The following is a 24784-nucleotide window of genomic DNA, read 5'->3' on the forward strand; positions in this document are numbered from 1 at the left end:
GGGAAAAAGGTGACCTAATAGAGGTATCTATAACAATGAAAAAATTTTGATAGTGGATACAAAGTGAATGTTTCCTTTTGTGGGGAAGAGTAAAACTAGAGGACATTGAAAAAAGATAGTCACTGAGAAATCCAAGATGGAATTCAGAAGAAACTTCTTTATCCAAAAAGTGGTGAGAATGTGGAACTCAGTACCAGAGTGAGTGGTTAAAGTGAACAATATAGGGACATTAAAGGAAATTTAGATAAACATATGAGAGAGAAGGGAATAGAGGATCATGATAATAGAGTCTGAGGAAAGATGTAGGGGGCTCCTGTGGAGCATAATCACTACATAGATTGATTGGACTGGCCTGTTTCTGTGCCTAATATGCTATATATCATATGTAATCTTATGTAAACCATCTACAGCCCTGTAGCTACCATAGGAATAACACTGCATAGCAACAAAGAACAGTACAGCGCAGCAACAGGCCCTTCAGCCCTCCAAGCCTGTGCCAATCACGTTGTCCTATCTCGATCAACTGCTTATATCCCTCTATTCTCTGTTTGTTCATTTGTCTATCCAGATAAGTCTGAAATGTGGCTAACGTATCTGCCTCAACCACCTCATTTGGCAGTACCTTCCAAGCCCCCACCACCTTCTGTGTAAATAAAACTTCCCGCACACGTCTCCACTGAACCTTTCCCCCTTATCTTGAATTTATGCCCTCTGTAATTGTCATTTCTGCCATGGGGAAAAAGCTTCCAACTGTTCACCCTATCTATACGTCTTATAATTTCATAAACTTCTGTCAGGCTGCCCCTCAGCCTCCGCCTTTCCAGGGAGAACATAGAAATAAAACATAGAACAGTACAGCACAGTACAGGCCTTTCGCCCCTCAATGTTGTGCTGAGCTATGTCCAAACCCAAGATCATGCTATCCCATTCCCTGTAATTCTGGTGTGCTCCATGTGCCTATTCAATAACTGCTTGAAAGTTCCTAAAGTGTCCGACTCCATATCATAGCAGTTAGCGCATTCCACACCCCAACAACTCTGAGTGAAGAATCTACTTCGGACATCCCTCCTATATCTCCCACCATGAACCTTATAGTTATGCCCCCTAGTAACAGCTACATCCACCCGAGGAACCAGTCTCTGCATGTCTACTCTATCTACCCCCTCATCATCTTATGAACCTCAAATAAGTCACCTCTCATCCTTGTCCGCTCTAAAGAGAAAAGCCCCAGCTCTCTCAGCCTTTCCTTATAAGACCTTTCCTTTCGGCCCAGTTCTGCATCCTATCAATGAGTCTTTGCAGCCTGCAAGAGCCCTCTGCCTCTCCACCAATCTTGGTATCATCAGCAAATTTACTAACCCACCCTTCAGTCCCCTCTTCCAAGTCATTGATAAAAATCACAAATAGCAGAGGACCCAGCACTGACCCCTGTGGTACACCGCTGGTAACTGGCCTCCAGTCTGAAAATTTTCCTTCCACCACCACCCTCTGTCTTCTATGAAACAGCCTGTTACTTATCCAATCGGCCAAATTTCCTTGTATCTCATACCTCCTTCTTCATGAGCCTACATGGGGAACCTTATCAAATGCCTTACTAAAATCCATGTATACACATCAACTGCTCTACCTTAGTCTACACACTCAGTCACCTCCTCAAAGAATTCAATCAGATTCGTGAGGCAGGACTTACCCCTCATGAAACCATGCTGACTATCCCAGATTAAACTGCATTTTTCCAAATCGTCATAAATCCTATCTCTCAGGACCTTTCCATTAACTTACCAACCATTGAAGTAAGACTAACTGGCCTATAATTACCAGGGTCATTCTTATTTCCTTTCCTGAAGACAGGAACAACATTTGCCACTCTCCAGTCCTCTGACACAATCCCTGTGGACAGTGAGGACCCAAAGGTCAAAGCTAAAGGCTCCGCAATCTCATCCCTTGCCTCCGAAAGTATCCGAGGATGCATCCTATCTGGCCCAGGGGACTTATCAACCCTCAGGTTTTTCAAAATTGCTAATACATCTTCCCTGAGAGCATCTACCTCCTGCATCCTATCAGCCTGTATCACACACTCATCCTCAAAAACATGGCCCCTCTCCTTAGTGAGCAATCCTAGTTTATTCAATCTCTCCTCATAGCTAATACCCACCATACCAGGCAACATCCTGGTAAAAAGATGGACACAGTATTCCAAATGTGGCCTAACCACTGAGCCAGGCAAAGGCTGAAGCAAGACAGTCAGAGGGAATGCACAAGAATGATGAGTTGACTTTAGGATGGAATATTGGATGGTTTATTTGGTAAAGTTGCTTTGGAATCTTTGTTTTGTGGTAGATTTTATTTCAGCATTCTGATCATGAGGACTTGGTGTTGGTCAGTATCAGAGGGATGGTAAGGTGACTTGTACAATAGAGATTTGGGTTTGTTTTTAGTTGACTGCAGTCAAATACAGCAATTATGGACATTTAGCTGGCATAAGGATGTGCTGGTTTCCTCTTCCCTTCCTCTTGTTCCTCTTTTTCCTCCGTTGTCGGCTCCTGTTACGCTTGTTGTGTCTCTGCCTTCCTGATGCCCAGATCATGGAAAATACAGAAAACTATTACAAATTGGGACACCTGCTCCAGTAAGTACTGGAGAACTTCTGCAGAGTGGTACAGGCTCAGAACCATTGCTTCAGCAATCCAACGATGCTATATAATGTTTCATGTGGCAGAATAGCTTTGACTGTACTCATACTGGCCATGTGTGCTTGGGTGGTGAGGTAAGGCCATGATCCAGGTATTAAGTTTTTATAGTCCTATTGGCCTAGCAGCCATCCTCAGGTTTGATATGGTGGCTCAAATACCAAGGGAGCTATGGACTGGCACAGAACAAATGCATCATGGTTGCTGTCAGGATAGCGTGTATTCACCAGCATGATGTACTGAGCATGGTCATGCATCAGCTGCCCCTTCAGTGGGTGGTTACTTTATGGCTGCGATGCATATCCATATTTAATTTGCAGAGCTACATAGTGCAGTTGATGGCACCCTGCACCATGAGGAAGCTCTTGGCAAAGCTATATGCACACATTGGTTGCTTCTCCTTGGCCAGACAGAATGCAATGATTTCCCCTTCCTGCCATAAAGAGCATCCATCACTTTCTTTACGCAGCACTGGATGGAGAACTTAGAGATGTTACAAATGTCAGCCTGCTAGCACTAGGAAAGATCTTGAAGCACCTGGTCGTGTTATCCTTGTTCTGTTGTAAGGTTGAAGTCTGGATGCAAAATTAGCAGAGTTCTATCTGGCTCTCATACTGCAGGCAAAGAGGAATAGTAACTCTCCTGGTGTTAGGAGAAAATGGTCTGATCAGAACACTTGAAGTCAGAATCAATGCCATCTCCACGTGCAGCACCAGTCCATTTCGACTTCCTCAATTTTAACCAATTCTGGAAACCACTGAGCACCTTCACAAACTCAGATAGAAATTAATCAGCAACTAACTTGAAAGTGGTTGATGATCTCTTTAGGTAGGTCTGATGGGTGTTGCGGGGACCCTTCCAGCTACTGAATATATAATCAGCTATGTGTGTTTAAGAAAGGTTATTACTCAAATCTGCCTGGCATCACAGTCTGCCAAATGTAAGCATACCTTAGGCACATGCTCATGCCTACTCTTAATGCCCTCACTTGAATGGCACTCCGTGTGAGCCATGTTGGAAGTGTGTGTGCATGGTTGAATACCATTTTAGCAGCAAAATGGACCCTATATGCCCAATTATTTGGTGCCAAGACTTCAGATTGTGATTACTATTCACACTTTATTCAGAAAGAAAATGATAAGTTTTCATCTTTAGGGCTTCTAGCACGGAGTCTGCTTGTCAGAGATTTTCCTTACAATTTTTGGTGTGTGCCTGAATTGTAGACTCAGTTTTGCATTTATTAATCTGATTTGTGTACTTCCAGTTCATGAAGTTTTGTGCCAAGAGTACGAAAGATCGAAATTTACCTGAAGGCCTTTTAAAAGTGCATCCAATTATTTCCTTGCTCGAATTTCAATTGCAAGTCTGGCCCTAGGTACAAGGACTTCTTTGTTTCTGCTCTTTCAAGATCCACGGTCTGCAACGTAGAAATGGTTCCTGTGATGTTTTGCTTTTTAAACTATGGTGATTGTGGTTCCAGCTATGAACTTGAACTGCTCATTCAGTCTCCTCGATGAAAGTAATGATATACAAAATAACATGGCCATTGATAGAGGGATAATTTGTACTTGTATAAATTGATTTTTGGGATTGGAGTTAAGGAGAGGCAGCTTACCTGCCATATCCAACTTTAGATCACATCAGGTTCCAATTTTGATTCATTGCTCACCCTCCGGAGAAGCAGTCTGATTTTCTATTCTGGCAATTCTCCACAAACATCTGTGACATTAACCAGTGCATGCCTTAGATTGTAATTTGATGTTGCCCAGTTTACATTTGGCTTCCTGACTCATTAACTTCCTAATCACCATTAAAGATTTGTAGATCATGAAAAAAAAGTATGGAAGGAGAATGTCGTTCCATAATTCCCCGAATGAGCAATGTCGTCCTTCATTGCTGAGGTAACCCAGATGTTCAATCCTTGTTCATCTCCCCTGAGGAAAGAATTACTTTAAATCAGGAATTTAAGCTTAGTGCAAAAAATGATGATAGTTGTGGACATATTGCCTTGTGTGTTTATGGTTTACTTTTGAAGATATGTCTGTTGTGATTGGAGTTTTGTTTAAATGTTCTTCTCAGTCAAAAATGTAGGAGGACTTATGGTGTACAAGTGCACGCATTGCAATGACTTAGCTTTTGCAACTTGCATAAAATGAAATTGAAAATATTGAAAGCAAAAAAAAGTGATGAATTGTTTTCCTATTATTAGTATCTGTCTGAATCTTAATGTACTATTTAGTGCTCTTCCACATGCTAGTGCTGCTGTTGCTTTGGACATTAGGGAGGATTTAGTATAAAATTTGAACGTCACCCTTACTTAAAGTGATGATTTGTCCATGCTGCCTGGTGACTGTTTGAGTATCACTGGGGTCAGGTTTCCTAATACACTTCATTTGTGGTTGCTAAAATATCGCAAGAGGCGACATAGCAGCAATGTTCCATCTCTTCCAAGGTGACCTGAAGGGTATAACAGATCAGTCCTGTATGGGAGGTCAAAACTATAAAACCCTGTTGGCAGCATTTAGCATGCTACATCAAAGAAAATGTGACTTCCCTGCCATCCAATGTGATATGTTGTGGAAAATCTACGCCACCCTTAAGGGCAGGAGGGGAGTCTGTTATATGCTGTGTAACATGCCGTGGGCCAAATTATTTTTGGAGCAGTGAACTAGAATTCTGCCCACAGTGCCTAATTTATCTTGGTGATTACTGAGTGCTAGCCCCTGCACTGGTTTCTGCCTGTTTATCTTTTGTATTGTTTAAGTTTGACAGATAAACTTCAGCATAAAAGTATTCTATGCTTCACAAATTAGTAAATAACTTCTGGGAAGTGTGGCATCATTAACTCATTGCACACCGAGACACTATATGCTCTGTATATATTTGCTGCTTCATAATATGTGAACATAATTTCCAAAAAAAACTTTGTGATTGTCTGGCAAATGGGTTAGAGATCTACAAATTGCAATATATCAATCCTATATATTAGCTGAATATACAATTTACATCATTTTTAAAACTTAAGTTTATTTATTAGTGTTGCAAGTAGGCTTACATTAACACTGCAATGATGTTGACTGCAACATGTGTTCGGGTATGTTGAGGCAAAATTTAGCATGGCCAATGCACCTAACCAGCACATCTTTTGGACTGTGGAAAAAAACAAAGCACCCAGAGGAAACCCACACAGACACGGGGAGAACGTGCAGACTCCACACAGACAGTGACCCAAACCAGGAATCAAACTCAGGTTCTTGGTGCTGTGAAGCAGCTGTGCTAACTACTGTGTCACCATGCCACTCCCTTTATAACATAATTGGATAATTTTATTCATGTGCTATTGAATACGTGCACTGTTGAATTTATAATCATGAAAATAACAATAGTGCATAAGCTCCGAAACTGTAATCTGGTTTTAATTTTATTGCTGAAGTGATTGCTTTCAAAGTCAGTGTCTAAGAACAACTTTTCACCGCCAGGGTCACAGGGCAACAGATCTCATTATAGCCTTCGTTCGGTCAAGGAAAAGAGCTAGATTCAAGAGATGAGGTGATAGAGACTTCCCCTGACCAAATAGTTTATAAAGGAGCCATAGCAAAATTGAAACCAGTAAGAATTGAAAACTCCCCACTGGAGTCAGAACTGCAACAAAGGAAGATAGTTGTGGTTCTCGGAGGCTAATCATCTCAGCCCCAGGATATCACTGCAGGAGTTCCTCAGGTTTAGTAACCTAAACCTACAATCTTCAGTTGCTTCATTAATGGCCTTCCCTTCAACTAAGGTCAGAAGTGGGGATGTTTGCTGATGATTGCACAATGTTCAGTATCATTTGCAACTCCTTGGAGACTGAAGCAATGTTCAGGCTTGGGCTGATACATCTCACAAATGTTATTTGCCATTTATGTGGCAGCAAAAGATTATCTCCAATCATAACCAACTTCTTTTGATGTTCAACAGTTTTACTATTGCTAAATCCCCCACAATCCTGAGGTTGCCATTGATCAAAAACTGAACTGGGCCAGCCATGTAAATACTATGGCCACAAGAACAGATTAAAGTCTGGGAATTCTGCAGCAAGTGACTCACTCCCTGACTTTCCAAAATCAGTCCACCATTTTCAAGGCACACATAAGGACTATGATGAAATACCATCCACTTGCCTTGGCGACTGTTTCAACAATGTTAAAGAAGCTCAATACAATCCAGGCTAAAGCAGCCCTCTGGATTTACACACCTTCCACTCTCTTAATCATTCATTCCTTCACCACTGGAGCACAGTAGCAGCAATACAGATTGAATACCCGTTATCTAAAATACTCAAGGCCAATCGCATTTTGGATTTCAGATCATTTCAGCTTTTGGATACCGTATAATAGCTGCAGCCTAAAGAAGAGAAACATCAACAGAAAATAACAAAAGATAAAGAAAAGCTGGCAACATGCAGTTCAAGCATTCCAGGTACTCACATTGGGACTGGTGGAGATCTTATCTAAAAACTTGTATATTGCAAAATATATGAATTGTTTCTGAGAAACCACTTTGTATTGTATGCAACACGGTTTCTGTCATTTCATCGTCAGATGAATGCTTACTGACAGATTAAGAAGCTTTTAAACAAATGTCATTCATTTTAGTGTCCTCATAAGCCAATCTGCTTTAACTGTAACTGGTGAAGTTACAATGGCTAATGTCTATTTTTCCAGTCAATTCTATCCTGTCCTCCAGGTATTGACCCCATTTTATGGTAAATAGTTGATACAGGGTACGTGTAATAAGGTTGTGTCAGCTCAGGCCAGGGACTTCCCACACTCAAGGTCAGGTACAGTCGTCAAGGTTCATTTTGGCTTAGGTCAGGGATTAATGATCAAGTTGCAAATGTCGGGGGGAGAGGGAGGATAGGATCAGTAAGTTTACAGAAGACACAAAAATTTGTGATATGGTAAATAGTGGAGAGGAAAGCCTTGAAGGGTAATATAGACAGGCAATTCAGATGGGCAGAACAGTGACAAATGGAATTTAACCCTGAAAAGTGTAAGGTGATTCAGTTTAGGACTGCTAACAAGGCAAGGAATTACCTAGGATGTTAGGAAGTACAGAAGACCAGAGGGAACTTGAGGTACACGTCCCTAGGTCCCTGACGGTAGCAGAACAGATAAATAAGGTGGTTAAAAAGACATTTGCCTTTATTAGCTGAGGCATAGAAGTAAATCAGGGATGTTATGATAGAGCTGTATAAAATGCTTGTTAGGCCACTCCTAGAGTACTGTGTGCAGTCCTGGTCACCTCATTATAGGAAGGATGTGATTTGCTGAAAAGATTCACCAGGATATTGCTTGGGCTAAAGCATTTCAGCTATGAAGAGAGACTGGTTAGGCTAGGGTTGTTCTCCTTAGAGTAGAAAAGGCTGAAGGGAATATGATTAAGCTGTACAGAATGATGAGGTATGTAGATAGGGTAGATAAGAAAAAATGTTCTCCCTGAGTAGAGGGGTGAATAACCAGGGGATGTAGATTTAAGTTAAAGGGCAGGAGATTTAGAAGGGATTTGAAAATCTTTCATCCAGAGGGTGGTGGTAATCTGGAACTCGCTGGCTGAAAGGGTGGTAGAGGCAGGATCCCTTATAACATTCATGAAGTATTTGAAGCATTCTGAGGTCCTTATCTGCTTCAAGAAAGTGACCATCATTCCGGTACCTAAAAACAAAAGCCAAGCAGCGTGCCTTAATGACAGTCGGCCAGTGCTGTGACACCCATCATTATGAAGTGTTTCGAAAGGTTAGTTATGACATGAATCAATTCCAGCCTCCTGGACTACCTGGATCCACTACAGTTTGCCCACTGCCGCAACAGGTCCACAGCAGACGCCATTTCCCTGGTCCTGCATTCAACCATGGAACACCTAGGTGACAAGGATACCTATGTCAGACTCCTATCTATTGACTACAGGTCAGCCTTCATCACTATTATTCCCGCGAAACTCATCTCCAAACTCTGTGGCCTTGGCCTTGGCATCTCCTTCTGCGATTGGATCTTGAACTTCCTAAGTCACAGACTACAATAAGTAAGGATAGGCAAAAACACCTCCACGGTCATCCTCAACACTGGTGCCCCACAAGGCTGTGTTCTCAGCCCCCTGCTATACACCTATGACTGTGTGGGCAAATTTCCCTCCAATTTGATTTTCAAGTTTGTTGACAACACCACCATAGTGGGTTGGTTCTCAGACAATGATGAGACAGAGTACAGGAATGAGCTAGAGAATTTGGTGAACTGGTGCAGCAACAATAATCTCTCCCACAATGTCAACAAAATGAAGGAGATTGTCATCGACTTCAGGAAGTGTAAAGGAGAATATGCCCCTGTTTACATCAGTGGCGATGAAGTAGAAAGGGTCGAAAGCTTCAAGTTTTTAGGTGTCCAGATCACCAACAACCTGTCCTGGTCCCCCCATGCCAACACTATAGTTAAGAAAGCCCACCAACGCCACAGAAGACTAAGGAAATTTTCACATGTCCACTACAATTATCACCAACATAAGAACATAAGAAATAGGAGCAGGAGTAGGCCATCTAGCCCTTCGAGCCTGCCCCGCCATTCAATAAGATCATGGCTGATCTGTTGTGGCTCAGTTCCACATTCCCGCCCTCTCCTCATAACCCTTAATCCCCTCTCTTATCAAAAACCCATCAACCCGCGACTTAAAAATATTTAGCGAGGTAGCCTCCACCACTTCAACGGGCAGAGAATTCCAGAGATTCACCACCCTTTGAGTGAAGAAGTTCCTCCTCAACTCCGTTCTAAACCTCCCCCCCTTTATCTTGAAGCTGTGCCCCCTAGTCCTACTATCCTTTCTGAGCGGGAAGAGTCTCTCCACCTCTATCCTATCCATCCCATTCATCATCTTATACATCTCAATGAGATCTCCCCTCATTCTTCTAAACTCTAACGAGTACAAGCCTAGTTTATTCAGCCTCTCCTCATAGCTCAACCCCCTCAACTCCAGCATCAGCCTAGTAAACCTCCTCTGCACTCCCTCCAAGGCCAAAATATCCTTGCGTAAGTGCGGCACCCAAAACTGCACACAGTACTCCAGCTGCGGCCTCACCAATGCCCTATACAGCCGCAGCAAGACCTCCCTACTTTTATATTCAATCCCCCTCGCTATGAAGGCCAGCATCCCATTCGCCTTCCTGACCACCTGCTGCACCTGCAAGCTGGGTTTTTGTGACTCATGCACAAGGACCCCGAGGTCCCTCTGCACTGTCGCCTGCTGCAGTTTTTCTCCACGTAAGTAATAATCCTTCCTACCATTATTCCTACCAAAGTGAACTACCTTGCACTTGCCAACATTAAATTCCATTTGCCAGTTCCTGGCCCATTCGCCCAGCCTATCTAGATCCTTCTGCAGACTCTCCACACCCTCCACGCAATTTGCCGTTCCACCAATCTTGGTGTCATCAGCAAATTTCGACACCATACACTCGGTTCCCTCCTCCAGATCATGTATCTAAATGGTAAATAGCTGAGGCCCCAGCACCGACCCCTGAGGCACTCCACTAGTCACCATCCGCCAGTCCGAATAGCACCCATTGACCCCCACTCTCTGCCTCCTATTTGACAACCAATCCTCTATCCACGCTAACACCCTACCCCAACTCCATGCCCCCTGACCTTCTGCAATAGCCTCTTGTGAGCTACCTTGTCAAACGCCTTCTGAAAATCAAGAAAGACCACATCCACCAGCTCTCCTCTATCCACCACCCTAGACACATCCTCATAGAACTCCAGTAAATTTGTCAGACACGACTTCCCTTTAACGAAACCGAGCTGCGTCTGCTCTATCAAACAATTCCCCTCAAGATGCCTCGCTATTTCCTCCTTGATGATGGATTCTAACATTTTACCTACAACAGACGTTAAACTAACCAGCCTATAATTCCCTGCCTTTTGCCTGGCACCCTTCTTAAACAACGGCGTAACATTAGCAACCTTTTCAGATGCACCATTGAAAGCATTCTTTCTGGTTGTATCACAGCTTGGTACGCCTCCTGCTCTGCCCAAGACCACAAGGAACTACAAAAGGTCGTGAGTGTAGCCCAATCCATCACGCAAACCAGTCTCATCTACACTTCCCGCTGCCTCCGCAAAGCAGCCAGCATAATTAAGGATCCCAGGCACCCCTGACATTTTCTCTTCCATTTTCTTCCTTCGGGAAAAAGATACAAAAGTCTGAGTTCACGTACCAACCAACTCAAGAACAGCTTCTTCCCTGCTGCTGTCAGAGTTTTGAATGGACTTACCTTGCATTAAGTTGATCTTTCTCTACACCCTAGCTATGACTATGACTGTAACACTACATGCTGCATTCTCTCGTTCCCTTCTCTATGAATGGTATAGTTTGTCTATTTAGCGCACAAGAAACAATACTTTTCACTGTATGTTAATATATGTGACAATAATAAATTAAATAAAAATTTTTAAAAATCATTTAGATGAGAATTTGAAACATGATAGCATATAGTCCAAGTGCTGGAAAATGGGATTAGAATAAATAGGTGCTTGATGCCGGTGCAGACACAATGGGCAATGGGCCAAAAGGCCTTTTTCAGTGCTGCAACACCTTTATAACTCTGTCTTCCTATGCTAAAGGTTGATGAGATTCAGAAAAAGTCTGATTTTTGGATGTATTCAGTTTTTGGATTTACGGATGACAGAAGGTCAACCTGTAAATACTATATAAAAGATGCACTGCAGCAATTTGCCAAGGCTTCTTCACCATATTCAAGATCACAATCTCTACCACTTAATAGGACAAAGCCAGCAGATACATGGAAACACAGCCACTTGCAAGTTCCCTTCCAAGGCACACACCATCCTGACTGAGAAATAGATCGCAGCTCCTGAAGCTCCCTTCTTAACAGCACTGTGAGTGTACCTACATTAGATGGACTGCAGCAGCTCAGATGGGTGGTTCAGCACCATTGTCTCAATGCCAAATTAAGTATGAGCAACAAGTGCTGGCCTTGCCAGGGATGCACACATCCCATGAACAAAGGAAAAATAATGGGTATTATCTGTGTCTGACTCATTTGATAGCCTTATATTGTTGTCCCAGGGTAACCTCCTGGCCACCTTCCCTTCATTAGCTGGGTAATGTAATTTAATTTAATGAATGAGGCCTGTTGATATGGAGCTTGACCTGGCAAGAGATGTATGTGAAACTGAAAGGTTAAAATTGGTTGCTGTTACCAAAAAAAAAGATGTCAGCCTTGCTCTATTGCGAACATTCTTGACCCTGAGCCAGTCCATTACATCAGGCCTTGAGTATGTAATCTCGACCAAGTGCAGCTTTGAGGAAACTACTCCATTCTCAGAGGTGTTACCTTTTGAGTGAGATATTAAACTGAAACCCCACTGTGAAAGCAAATAATTCCAAGGGGCATTGCTTGACAAAGGACAGCAGAATTCCTTGGGTGTCATGGCCAAAAATTCCCGCTTAGTCAACACCACCACAAGACAGTGTATTGGATATTCATTTTGTTTGCTGTTTGTGGAACTTGCCGCTTGAAACTGGCTGCAACGCCTGCCTACTGGAAATCTTTTTAAAATCTGGGGAAGTGGCCCTTGCAAACAGTTTTGTTTTGAGTTTTACTCAGAGTTTAGTTTTACACATTCAATATCTTAATAGACTGTAGGACTTTGGAGGAAAAAGGTGTGCTCTTGTGAAACTGGTCTATATTTGCTTTCATATGGTAGAATTGTTCTCCTTTTTTAAGTCTCACTGGATACAGTCCTGCTCTGTTACAGCTGACTTCAGTTGATCCTGCTGCAATGTGTAACAGGATAAGAAGAAGTTGAAGGGGATATCAGTTGGATTGTGCAAATTCTGCATGTGTTCCCAGATGTAAGAATCTACATCAGAATGGCTTTTCATGGAATCTGCCTTTATATTCACTGGATATGGAAAACAAGTGGCAACCAGCAAATGGAGCTTTCATGAACTTAAGGGAACTCTCAGACCTTACAAGAACTGCTGGGTCTCTTTCGTAGAGAATGAGGGGAAACAAACACAGGAGATAATATGGCAGCTGGCTGCAGCAACCATATCAACAGGCCAAGTCACAACTCCCTGGCAATGATGGAAAAGAACTCTCCACAGGCTCTGGTTCAGTGGGGAGGCAATGACAGAACACTACCATCTGTTCTGTGGAGACCTACAGCCAAACTCTATCATAAAGCCAATGCTGTCAGTAATATATTACTGTGGCCCTCAAATATTACGCCTTGCTTCTGCCATAAGGGGAGATTGAAATATCAGCCAATTTGCTGTCCAGAGATTTATCAAACATCCGATAGATCCATTATTCAATACTTTTATGTTCATTCCCAATGAATATCAATAGCAGCATAAGAGAGCTTCCCAGTTTGACCACATTGCTGTACAGTTGTGACCCACTGTTGTAGTAAAATATTTTAGGCTGGATTTTCTGGTCCTGCCAGTGTTAGCCATCATTGTGAGCAATTAGAAAATGGGGAGAGCCAAACCTATGATAATGTCCATCATTGGTGGTGCTGAAACTCCTGGTCATAGGCTGCAAAACTTGGCTTCATAGTTGAAGTAGCTTTGGTGCTATGTTTTGGTTCCAAAATAATGTCTAGTTGTGCACACACTTGTCTAGCATGCCCGTTTTGAGGAGTTCGCTAACACGGGCATTAGAAGCATGCGCGAAACCAAGATGTCAGCAGGTAAAGCTGATTTGACACAATTGCTCCCATTTTCAACTACACTACTGCAACTAATGTCCTCTGTTAAACAAAGACATATGCATTCAGCAATTGAAAATAATTCCCACACCCTTATGCTGAAATACTGACGCTACTTTGACCAGTGGGAGATTGTGACCTGGGGAATCATTGTAAAATAGTAAATGACTATAGTAGAAAAAAAACACTCTCATCATTGGTTTTGGACCAATCCACAGCCATATCTCAGTATGAGGCCCCACAATTGACTCGGGCCCTGCGCTGCAGCTTTGTGTTTCATTGCAAGTCCACCCATCTCTGTGTTCTGGAAATCTGAAATAAAAACAGAAAATGCTGGAAAACTCAGCAAGTCTGGTACTTACTGGCATGCATGCTGTGGGCAGCACGATGGCACAGTGGTTAGCATTGCTGTCTCACAGCGGCAGGGACCCAGATTCAATTCCAGTCTCGGATCACTGTCTGTATGGAGTTTGCATGTTCTCCTCGTGTTTGCGTGTGTTTCTTCTGGGTGCTCTGGTTTCTTCCCACAGTCCAAAGATGCGTTAGTTAGGTTGATTGACCATGCTAAATTGCACCTAGTGCCAGGGGATTAGCTTGGTTAATGTGTGGGGTTTACGGGGCTAGGGCCTGGTAGGACTGTCGTCAGTACGGACTCATTGGGCATAATGGCCTCCTTCTGTTCTGTAGGGATTCTATGATTGACCCTTTAAGGATCAGTTGGCAGAGTGAGGTTTACATGACCCGGGGAATCAGTCAGGGAACAGGATGGAGGATCACTCTGGGAAGCAGGGGTTGCTATATTGGGAGCTGACTGTAACCATGAGGTTGCAAGCCTCTGTATTGCCTTATTGCCTTTACCTGTAAATCAATGTGTTGTTTTTCCCTAAAGTAGTGGACAAGAATTATTACACATACTTAAAAATAAGACAGAACTTGCATTTATACAATACCTTTTGTGATTTCAGGATACCCAAAGTATGTCAGCACCGGAAAAGCACTTTTGAATTGTGACCACTGCTGTAAAGTTGAGCATGCTTAACGCAGTTACTATGTATAGAAAGGTGTGGGTAACCTGAGTTGGGTAGTTTTCTGCCAGACTGCCATCTCCTTCCTTATTCATATCATGGCCACTATTTGCATGGAAAAGTTTTCTTAGAATGGCAAACAGCAATACCTTACTTTACTCCACTTCCAGAGCATGGGCACAAGTGTTTCTCCTGTGAAGTTGAGTGTGTGCTGTCACTCCATTTCATTGCAGTCATTCACCTTTAGTCGCCTGAGATTGCTGGTCAATCAATAAGGCAACCTGAAATGATGCAGACCTTCAAAAATTTCTAACAACCTCAGAGAGGCGGCTAGCTCATTGTATGGATAAAAGCTGAACTTGAATTAGGTTTTGGCAGGACTGTCCGTGCCTGCAATTTGGTAGGACCTCCCTCTCCTTTGTATCCCAAGATGTATTGGTTAGGGGATTAACAGGGTAAGTATGTGTGGTTACAGGGATAGGGTCTGGGTAAGATGCTCTGTTGTAGACTCAATGGGCTGAATGGCTTCATTCTGCACTCTAGGCATCCATGAAAGATAGCAGTGCTCACAAGAGAATAGGGATTTTCATTGTCGTTTCAGCAGAAATATCACCATTCGTTGAAAAATCTGATGAATATGCTCTGACTTTTAAATTGGCACCATTAAACAAGTTTCAGTTCCTGGTCCGGGTGAAAGAGTTGTGAAGTTACTAATTAAAAATTTCAATTATAGAAGTTTAATGCAAAGATTTCACTTTTGCTTTTAATTTTTTTTGCTGAGTATTACAGCAGGTTAAAAGTGAAATGCTGACAGAGAAAACTGAACACGTCCAACTATATATAGCAATATATGCGCTTAGCAGAAAATGACAGCTTTTTTAATATTAGAACTTGGAGCAGTATGAAATTATTAAAGAACTTACCCATGCTCAGTATTAAAATGATTTAATATATAAGGAATTAAAACACAAGTATTAAAGCAAAGCATATATAGGGTAAACAGTCTATGTTATAAAGTACAGAAGTTGATGTCATAAACCACAAGTTCTGTAAACATCGCCTCCTCACTGCTACCTTTTATTTCACAGCCTGAGGACGATCCTAAACATCTCCCATAAATTCATAGCAGAAATTCTGTCTGATCCTGTAAGCAGACATCTGTATGAAAGCTCACATCACCTAATCTCTACTGACAGATGCTGAATGCGAGGCAAAGATTTTGAATGGTTTCAAAATTGACTTGGACAATATGAGTAGGATTAGAGGACACAATGAATATAAAATTCACAAGAAGAAAACAAGGTTAAATATTAGTAAACACCACCCCATCCTCCACACCCTGCCCTGCCTCCCTGTCTTCCCAGAACATAGTGGAACAGAGTACAAGAGTCATTGTTTCTGGTCAGTTGACATTTTTGACATGAAACAGGACCTATACCTGTTAGGATGGGGATATGAGGATTATGGATACATTACCGCCACTGCTTATACTTTTCAGTGATGATAGGGGAATGCAGCTAGGTTAACTTTAACCAGGCAAGAAAGTGACAGGTATTATTTTGGTCACCCAGTTTACACCACACCTGACATGGAAAGTTATTTGGGTCAGGTGTAAAACAAGCAGTTCGCCAAATTTCCTGTACCTTGCTGGCACAAAGTTAAAATCACCCTTTTGCTGTTCAGGAGATCAACAGATAGTTGGAGAGAAACTCATGACTAAATAATTGAATGTGAATCCATCATAATATGAGATTAATGGGCTGACTTGTATTTTGTTATTTTCTTAAGGGGTGATTTTCCTCAGATATCTTAAGTGTGAAGGAGACTGCAGTGCCAAGATGGGGTCTTGAGCTGCAACACCAGTTTAGCTTGAGTTTAGAGCAAGATGAAATCCAGGTGAAGGAGTTGAAGCAAGCATTAGAAACAGCTGCCCACAACTTTGTTACGGCTCTGACAATTAAATTGCAGGCTCGTACTCATTATTGAGGCTGTGTGGCTATCTTAATGGCTAGCATTCCAATTAGTGAAATATTTTCCCTTCAGTTTTCAATGACCAAAACCGTAGCGGGTTCGTCCTTGGCATTTCAGGGCGTACACAACATCCGTGGCAGTAACGGTCTTGCGCTTGGTATGTTCGGTGTAGGTAACCGAGTCCTGAATGATGTTCTCCAAGAAAACCTTCAGGACTCCGCGTGTTTCTTCATAGATGAGGCCTGAAATACGCTTAATGCCCCCACGCCGAGCAAGCTGATGGATTGCAGGTTTAGTTATTCCCTGGATATTATCGTGGAGAACTTTCCGGTGCCGTTTGGCACCGCCCTTCCCAAGACCTTTTCCAGCTTTACCTCTACCAGACATCCCGCCCTGACAGCGAGTTCAATAGTGACCTCTCATAACAGTGGGCAACAGAACAACAGTAATCAAGTCCGTGCTGAGAATTTCAAACTCTCCTTAAAGCTATGAAGAATGCTTAAAGAAGAGGAGACAAATTGGGCTTGTCATTTCTGTGTTGTCTCTATAATGGTAAAACGTGCAAAGTGATAGTGTACAGAGATGTTGGAGAACTAGGAAGCTGGTAAAATAGTTAGAAGTGAGTGACAGGATGGAAAATGGAAATGCCTTTTCGATGTTCAGATCAGAGAAGGAATTTAAGTTATCACTCTTGGCTGGCAGCATTGTACAAGGCAATGAACAACTTCAGCAGTGATTAAATCAAAGTAGAAGGACCATTTGGTACTGAGAATTGCAGACACATTTTTCAGTGTATTTGGATTTCAGCCTGATGAATCCACTAATGTCACATTAAGATTGGATTGAAGGCACTGGTCCATTTTCTTCCAAAGCTGTCAAACGAGCTGCAGTATCTAAAGAACTCCAGTCACTAAATGGGCAGTGATAGTTTTCCCAAGGTGCATTTTTTTAATTGGAAGAGAGATAAATATTCCCTGATGCTGGCTGTTCAAAATAGTGCCTTGGGGTCTTTTGCATTCAACAGAAAGGCCAGACAAGGCCTCATTTTAACATTCCCTCCAAAAGAACAACACCGCATTCCCACAGTGTGAATCCAGCCTCATTTTGGGCTCTGGAGGGGAATATGAACTTCCAACCTTCTGACATATACATCAAAATTTTGCTGCCATTTCTGCTGGCAGGATCTTATAATCCCACGACAGTGCTCCTCCGTTTTGGGTTTCCTGACGATGAGGATATGTTCAATAGGAAATACTGTTGACAGTGGTGGAACCATAAGATACCACTGCCAATAAGCGGCGCACTGCCTCCTGCCACCGTGAAATACACCGCACCCATTGTTAGGACTTCTACCCACTGAGCTACTGCTGACATTTGCTCATCTGTCCAAATTCAATGGTGGAATTTGTGTGGAATTAATTTATTAGGCTTGGTAGACTATTAAACAAAGGTTATCCTTAACATATTGGTACCACTGCCACCTCAGTCAGATTGGCATGGGCTCAACTCCTCCTCCTCTGTAGATTTAACCATTTAATCTAGACTAGTACTTTAGTGTAGAATTGGTGGTGTGCTACGTTGTTCAAGTCAGCTGTTAAACTGAGGCTCAATTGCCTTCTGAGTTGTAAAAGATCCTATGACAGTATAAGAATCACAGTGGAGTGCTCCTGTTGTTCTGACAACATTTATCCCTCAACCAACAGCTAAAAATGGATTACCTTTTCTGTGTGCAATTGGTAATGTTTCCTGCATTACAGTAGTGATGGTGTTCCAAATTTATTTAATAAGCTGAAAAGCAATTTGGGATGTGATTTCTTCCTCTCACAATTCCTTCTTTCCACATTGACCCAACTTTGTCAATTCAATTTGTACTCCAGCATCAATTGCAAAGGCTTTAGGAAGCTAGTTAAATAAACAGAATGCTTCAGAAAAAAGGAAGCAAAATGAAAGTATGCAAGATTCTCAATGTACAAGTCAAGAAAGGTTTCCAACAACAAAATAACTAGACTTCAACAGTTACTGAAAAAATACCAACCCTGCTACTAAGAAGTACCAGACCCATTTCGATATTAGCAGCCATTTTATCTGGACAAAGTGTGTGCTTGGCGATGAACTTCATCTGGATTTATACATAGATTTTGATTGGCTTACATTTTAAGTAAGTCCCATCCACAGCTTCAGGTGAATGTCATTGCACCAAATTTAATCTTAGAAAATTAGGTGAACCATGAAACAGGCATGCGTTGGTTGCAAAATATGTCTTTCAAAGAAGTCTTTGGGCAGGATTTCCCAAACCACCCCCCACCCCAGTGTCTTATAGTGGAGGCAGCCCATCATTGGCTGGCAGCAGAATCTTCCAGTCCTACCGCTGTCAACAGATTTTCTCATTGTTTGCATCTTCCACCATCTGGAATCCTGTTGTGTGGGGGGTGGGGTCACCATCGGTGGAACCAAAAGATCCCGCTGGTGGGGATGGCAGGAAGATCTTGGCCTTCCTAGTTTTCTGCTTGTTAACAGCAAGTCTTTACTAACTACTTGTAAATATACACAATGAAGGGTGTAAGTATGGAGCTATGTCCATCACGTTTCTAGCAAAAGTCACACTGACCCTTGGTCGAGGTCATGTGCTTTCTTCTATCACTGTGTGGGTGGTACTGTACTCAGTCCCATATTAAACCTGTAAATACTGGACCCTTCTCCTACAGTGTGCAATTTTGTGGGCCTGGCGTTTTAATCTGCATCTGACACTAGCACTGTTGGTGAAGCATCGTAAAAATTAGCTCATGTGTTAGTCTGTTTTCTTAAGATTTCATTTTATTGTTTTAAGTTGTTGACTTGTGTTAAAGTTTGAAAAGTTTATTTATTAGTCACAAGTAGGATTACAATAACACTGTAATGAAGTTATTGGGAAAATACCCTAGTTATCACACTCCGGTGCCTGTTTGGGTACACTGAGGGAGAATTTAGCATGGCCAATGCGCCTAACCAGCATGTCTTTCGGACTGTGAGAGGAGACTGGAGCACCCGGCGGAAACCCACGCGGACATGGGGAGAACGTGCAGACTCCACACAGACCGTGACTCAAGTTGGGAATCTAACCCGAGTCCCTGGCGCTGTGAGGCAGTAGTATGAACCACTGTGTTACCATGCGTTTGACTGTTGTGATGTTGTGGCTGGAGTTTACTCTATGGGCCTGATTTTACCAACGATTTGCGCCCGTTTTTGGGTGCGAAATCGCAGTAGATTTGGGTGTCAGGCCTTTAATACGATCTGCACCTGAATCCGAGCAAATCGCGACTTTACTGACACCCGATTTGGGTGCAGATCCAGTCCGCATTAGCATGCATTTAAATTCATTTAATGAACCACGTGCCCAACTCTACCACTAAATCCCACTTTACCTTCTTCTGGTCCGTTCCGAATCTGCGCTATAAGCAACCTTCAAAATAAAAATTCAAAGTGGATTTCTATTCTGCATGGAACTTCTGAAGCTCTCTCTGCCGAACCTCCGAAATCTCTCTGGTGTAAAGTCAGTCTGCAGCCGCCATCCTTCTCAACCATCCTTCTCAGAGTGCCCCAATATCCAGCCCACGCCCCCCAGCAGAGGCATTTCCTCTACCCCCCTCACCCTGGCAGACTCCCCTGCTAATCACCCTGACAGACCAAACCCCATCCCCTGGAGGCAGATCCCCTCGACAGGAGGCAGACACCCCCGGCAGAGGACCCCACCCCCTTCTGAGCCCCTCGGGATCAGACCCCTTGGGAGGTAGGTCCCCCTCGGCAGACCACACCCCCAACCTGCCTCGATCGCTGGTCTCCCTCCACTATCCTTCTTGACCATCTTCAATCCTTCGAGAGCCTGCAGCACCTTCCTGGCCACAGACTTGGAGCCACGGCTAAAGTGACCAGGCTTGACCATTCTGCTGGTGTCTGCCGGAGGTGGGGGGAGGTGCTCAGATGGATCTCTGGTTGGGGGGGGTGGGGGGGGTGCTCAGAAGGATCTCTGGTTGGGGGGTGAGGAGGGGGCTCAGATGGATCTCTGGTTGGGGGGGGGGTCTGCCGAGGGGGGCCTGCCTCCCAGGGGGTCTGTATTATTAAACAGGCCAAAAGGTGGGTGTCCTGGGTCATGTGACCTTGCTTCTCCACAAAAAACTTCAGAAGGGATGTTTATCTAATGTCTGGAATGGGGGTGCTCAGATGGATGTTTATCTAATGACTGGAATAGGGGGCATAACTCAAAAGACTGAATGCACATATATCACAGCGTGAAAAGCCAGCATTCTTTTAGATGAAATATACAGTTACCATAGACTTTTTGTCAACTGCAGTAATGACTGAAGTGGCCAATATAGTCGGAAGAGAGCTGACAGCCTCCAGTGTAAAGTGCAGCAAGACATTTCAGAGTCCAGTGAATGGTGAGATTTTTATTTCAGCATCAAAGGCAAAGAAGATAATTTATTGACCAAATTCAGTTGTTCCAGGTGAGACTCGATGATTTCCAGGCAGCTGGACAGAGATATTGGTACAGATGGATCTATCACTGACTGATAGACTAGTCTATGGAAATCTTTCGGCATCCACTCATTATCTGTGTTTAACAACACAGATTTGTGGCATCATGAAAATATTGGAAGTTACTTCTGATCAGCAAGAATGATGCAAACTGCAAATGTAGTTACTTATGTGCAGCTGCGTTTATTGCTTCTGAGTGGCTTGCACAGGAACAGGTTATATTTCTAAACTAACAAATAATTGTCTTTCTGAGTGAGAAATTTACTCGCAGGTATGATTTTAAGTCAAAGCATCATTTCTCCTCCTCAGATCTGTGATCTGATATGGGCCTGTTTTTTCAGATTTTTTTCGAACTGCACGTGAGCAGTTCAGAGCTCCAATCATTCCGGCAGCGCTAAGCCCCGCCCACAGCATGGATCAGACTGGAGCTGACAAAAAGCATATGGGCATGCTGCTAAGAGGATTCCGGGCTCGGATCTGTATTATGCCCAGATTTGGCACTTAGACTCAAAATGGTAAAATCGGGCCCTATGTTTAGCCACTGCACCACAAATGCACTCAGGAGATACATTATCTGCACTTGAAACAAATGGAGTATAAAGTCACAAAATCATCAGAAGAGAATGCACAAGGAGTGCTCAATCTGTATATGGGAGTGAGACTCTAACTGCAGTAAAGAGGAATTAAATTCACAACACCATAACTCTCTTTTCAAATGTAGAAATATGTAACACTGCAGTTTGTTGGCTTTTTTCTCCATCAATTATTTGAAGCCATCTTATAAAGTCATCATGTTATACAACACAGAAAGAGGCCCTTCAGCCCATCGTGTCTGCACTGGCCTTCAAGCACCTATTCTAATCCCATTTTCTAACACTTTGTCCATAGCCTTGTATGCCGCCTTTGTTCAGTTAAAATTTGTTGTACTGCAATATCTTCATTAAGATTAGAAAGCATGGAACATGTTGATGTAAATCTATGGAATCACCTTGATGGACATTGTGACACATTCAGGCTATTTTAATTGTTATAAAGCAGATGTGATTTTCAAAGTTCTTCGAATTATTTATAAACAGAGCACTCAAAATATGTGCCGCAATATCAGTAAGTTATCCTTTCAATTACCTTTCTACAGAGTGGAAGTACTCCACAGGAGTATCTGTGACAGCAATTGTATTTTCACCAGATCAATACTGTTTTCAGATCAGCACAGAGATTGTTGCATTTTGAAACTTTTTAGATCAAATTGCAGTCACTTTTTCAAAAATGTTTTAAATGTTTATCTGAAAATTTCAATATGTAGTATTTTGAATATTATCGATTATCTGAAAAATACCATATATACCTATCTAAAAGTAGATTTCTGAGACACAAATTTTTAGCCAAAAAACAGGGGATTGACGTACACAAAAGCAGGGATTAAAATCTACCCTCGTTCATCATCTTGCTCCTTAACTGTTTATGGCAGTACATCAGCTAATCGCAGAGTGGTCAGGCTAGAGCGCAATGGGAGCCGTAAAGTATTTTTATTGTTCTGCACAACCAGGAAGAGCTGAACAGCCCCCTTTGAATGAGTAGGTTTGCATCAGGATGAGTTTGACTTCAAAGAGCAGGAGATAAGTATAAGGAGTTCAGAATTTTGACCAAAGGTCAGAGTTTGATTTTCACGCAAGATCTATTACATGAGTACATGTGATATTCCCATGTTCGTGGATCTTCTGTGACACTGCATATTGCAAGATAGTAGTAAAGCTTTTGCAAGAGAGCAGTCAGGTTTTTGTAAGCCTATTTCCCTTTCTCATACACAATCAAGCACTATTTTGATGTGGTTAAACAGAATTATTAATTAACCATAAGAGTTGTTTTCATTGAGGTCAGAGCATCATTGCAAGATGCAATATTAAATCAAAAATAAATATTGCATCTTGGGTGCAATTCACCTTAATCATTTCCCATTGATGTTAGCAATGCCAGCCAGGTGGGATTCACCCACCTGATCAATGCAAAGTTATGCACCTCAGGAGACACGACAGCTGGTCTAGCTTTTCTAAGATCAGAGTGCTCTTTGATTGCAGCATTCAGACATGGGCTCCCTTTCCTCTCACTATGGAAAAAGAGACCCCTTGCTGGCAAGGAGAGCATCCCCCAACCCCCTCAGCACAGTGGGGAAACCTTCCCCTCCCCTCCACCCATTACCAAGAGAATGGGTCACTCTCCTCCCACACCACACAGACATGAGTGTGGCCTGACCCCCACCCTACAAGACAAAGACTGTGAAATAGGATCCTCTCAGGCCTAGTCCCTTCAGGTCCTGCCTCTTAGCAGTGCCAACCTTGCACACTCCTCTGGCACCCTGCACTGACATCCTGCCAATGATCCCCTGATCTGGGGTGTTGGACTTTGAGGGGGGGGAAACGCAAGGAGATAAGTGCTGTGCCCACATGCCCCTCTGCAGACATCTCTCTGATCAAAATCTTAATTCTTTTCTGTGTACTGTGAATACTGGCTAATTTAATCTCAATCCCCCTTGGATACCTGGAAGGCTTCCAAATCCCAGCAGCGCTCCATTCTGCAGAAGGGATTCCCTTTTCTTGAAGAAGAATAAGTTGCAGGTGTGAGAGGACCCCTTTAAAGTCCACTGACTCACAGGAGGTCAGTTTTACTGGGGAGCATGTTGGTGGGAGGGGTGGAATTCCCTCCTTCACAGCTGCTCACTCAGTCCCAGTCTTTTAATATTACACTTTTTCAAGTTTTTAAGTCTTCCTAGAAAGCTCAATGTTTGCAAAACTTTGTTTTCATTCAGTTTCATGGTCTGGTACCTTCAACTAGCCTTTGATTGACAGCTTAATGGTTTTTACGCATGTTTGAGGTTTGTTTATTTATCTTTCCCTTCACAGTTGAATGCGTCTAAAGTACCTCCCATTGTTCCTAACTGCAATGTTTATAAACATCCTGTTCTGCTTGACAGCTGTAGGCAACTTTAAAGTGGCTAAGTGCTTTTATTTCTTCTCTAAATGCAGCGTTTATTGAAAATAGTTAATTTTTTGGAGCAGCAAGAAAAGCTGCTTCATAAGTTATGTAGGGGATAATTAAAAGTGTAGCAGATACTCTGGCTATGATCAGATAGGCAAAATTGGAACCAGGCAAGGCGACAGCTAATCAACTAAAAAGAGAAGAAGGTAAAAGGCAAAATACTCCTAATGCTGGAATCTGAAACAAAAACAGAACATGCTGCAAAATCTCAGCAGGTCTGAAAGCATCTGTGGAGAGAGAATAGAGTCAATATTTCGAGTCTGACACTTCGTCAGAGCCAAAACTCTGTTGGCTCTATTCTCTCTCCAAGAGATGAAGAACATAGGAAAAGGATGACATGGTTGACTGTGTTGCAGCAAGTTTGAAAAGGCCAAGGATAGGTTATGCACCATAGTCACTGAGGCCACAATTGGTTATTTTGATCAGGGCTGTTTCTGTACTGTGGCAGAGATTTAAAAAAGAATTGGAGAAATTCTTATTCATATGGAAATTCATATGGAAAAGGCGGGCATGGATTTGGGAAGCCACAACACATTCAACCAAAACAAAAAATGATAAACTGAAGAGGTCTGGCAGCATTTGTGGAGAGAGAAACACAATTAAGGTTTTGAATCTGTATGACTAAAGTTCACCACCAAAAGTATGAAGAAGGGATTAGGAGAATTTACTTTAAATATAGAGGCTTTTTAGGCCATGAATTATCCTATCAGAAACAACTTTGGATCCAGGATCTACAATTATAACTTTTAAAAGGAAAGCTGATAAATATTTGAAGAAGAGAAACTTGGAA

General features: G+C 42.5%; 2 protein-coding genes across 8 annotated transcripts in view; one reads left to right on the top strand and one right to left on the bottom strand.

The window, feature by feature from the left end:
* LOC145349086 (microtubule-associated tumor suppressor candidate 2-like) overlaps positions 1-24784 on the top strand; it is a 453839-nt gene that overhangs the window by 76493 nt on the left and 352562 nt on the right. The gene's annotated exons all lie outside the window — the stretch shown is intronic.
* Positions 16525-16836, bottom strand: LOC145349306 (histone H4). Its single transcript, XM_080197807.1, has one exon. It carries the CDS (start codon positions 16834-16836, stop codon positions 16525-16527), a length of 312 nt encoding a protein of 103 aa, XP_080053933.1.

The sequence above is a fragment of the Carcharhinus amblyrhynchos genome, chromosome 10 (assembly GCF_965287045.1).
Source record: "Carcharhinus amblyrhynchos chromosome 10, sCarAmb.v2.hapA, whole genome shotgun sequence".
In the NCBI taxonomy this organism is placed as follows: domain Eukaryota; kingdom Metazoa; phylum Chordata; class Chondrichthyes; order Carcharhiniformes; family Carcharhinidae; genus Carcharhinus; species Carcharhinus amblyrhynchos.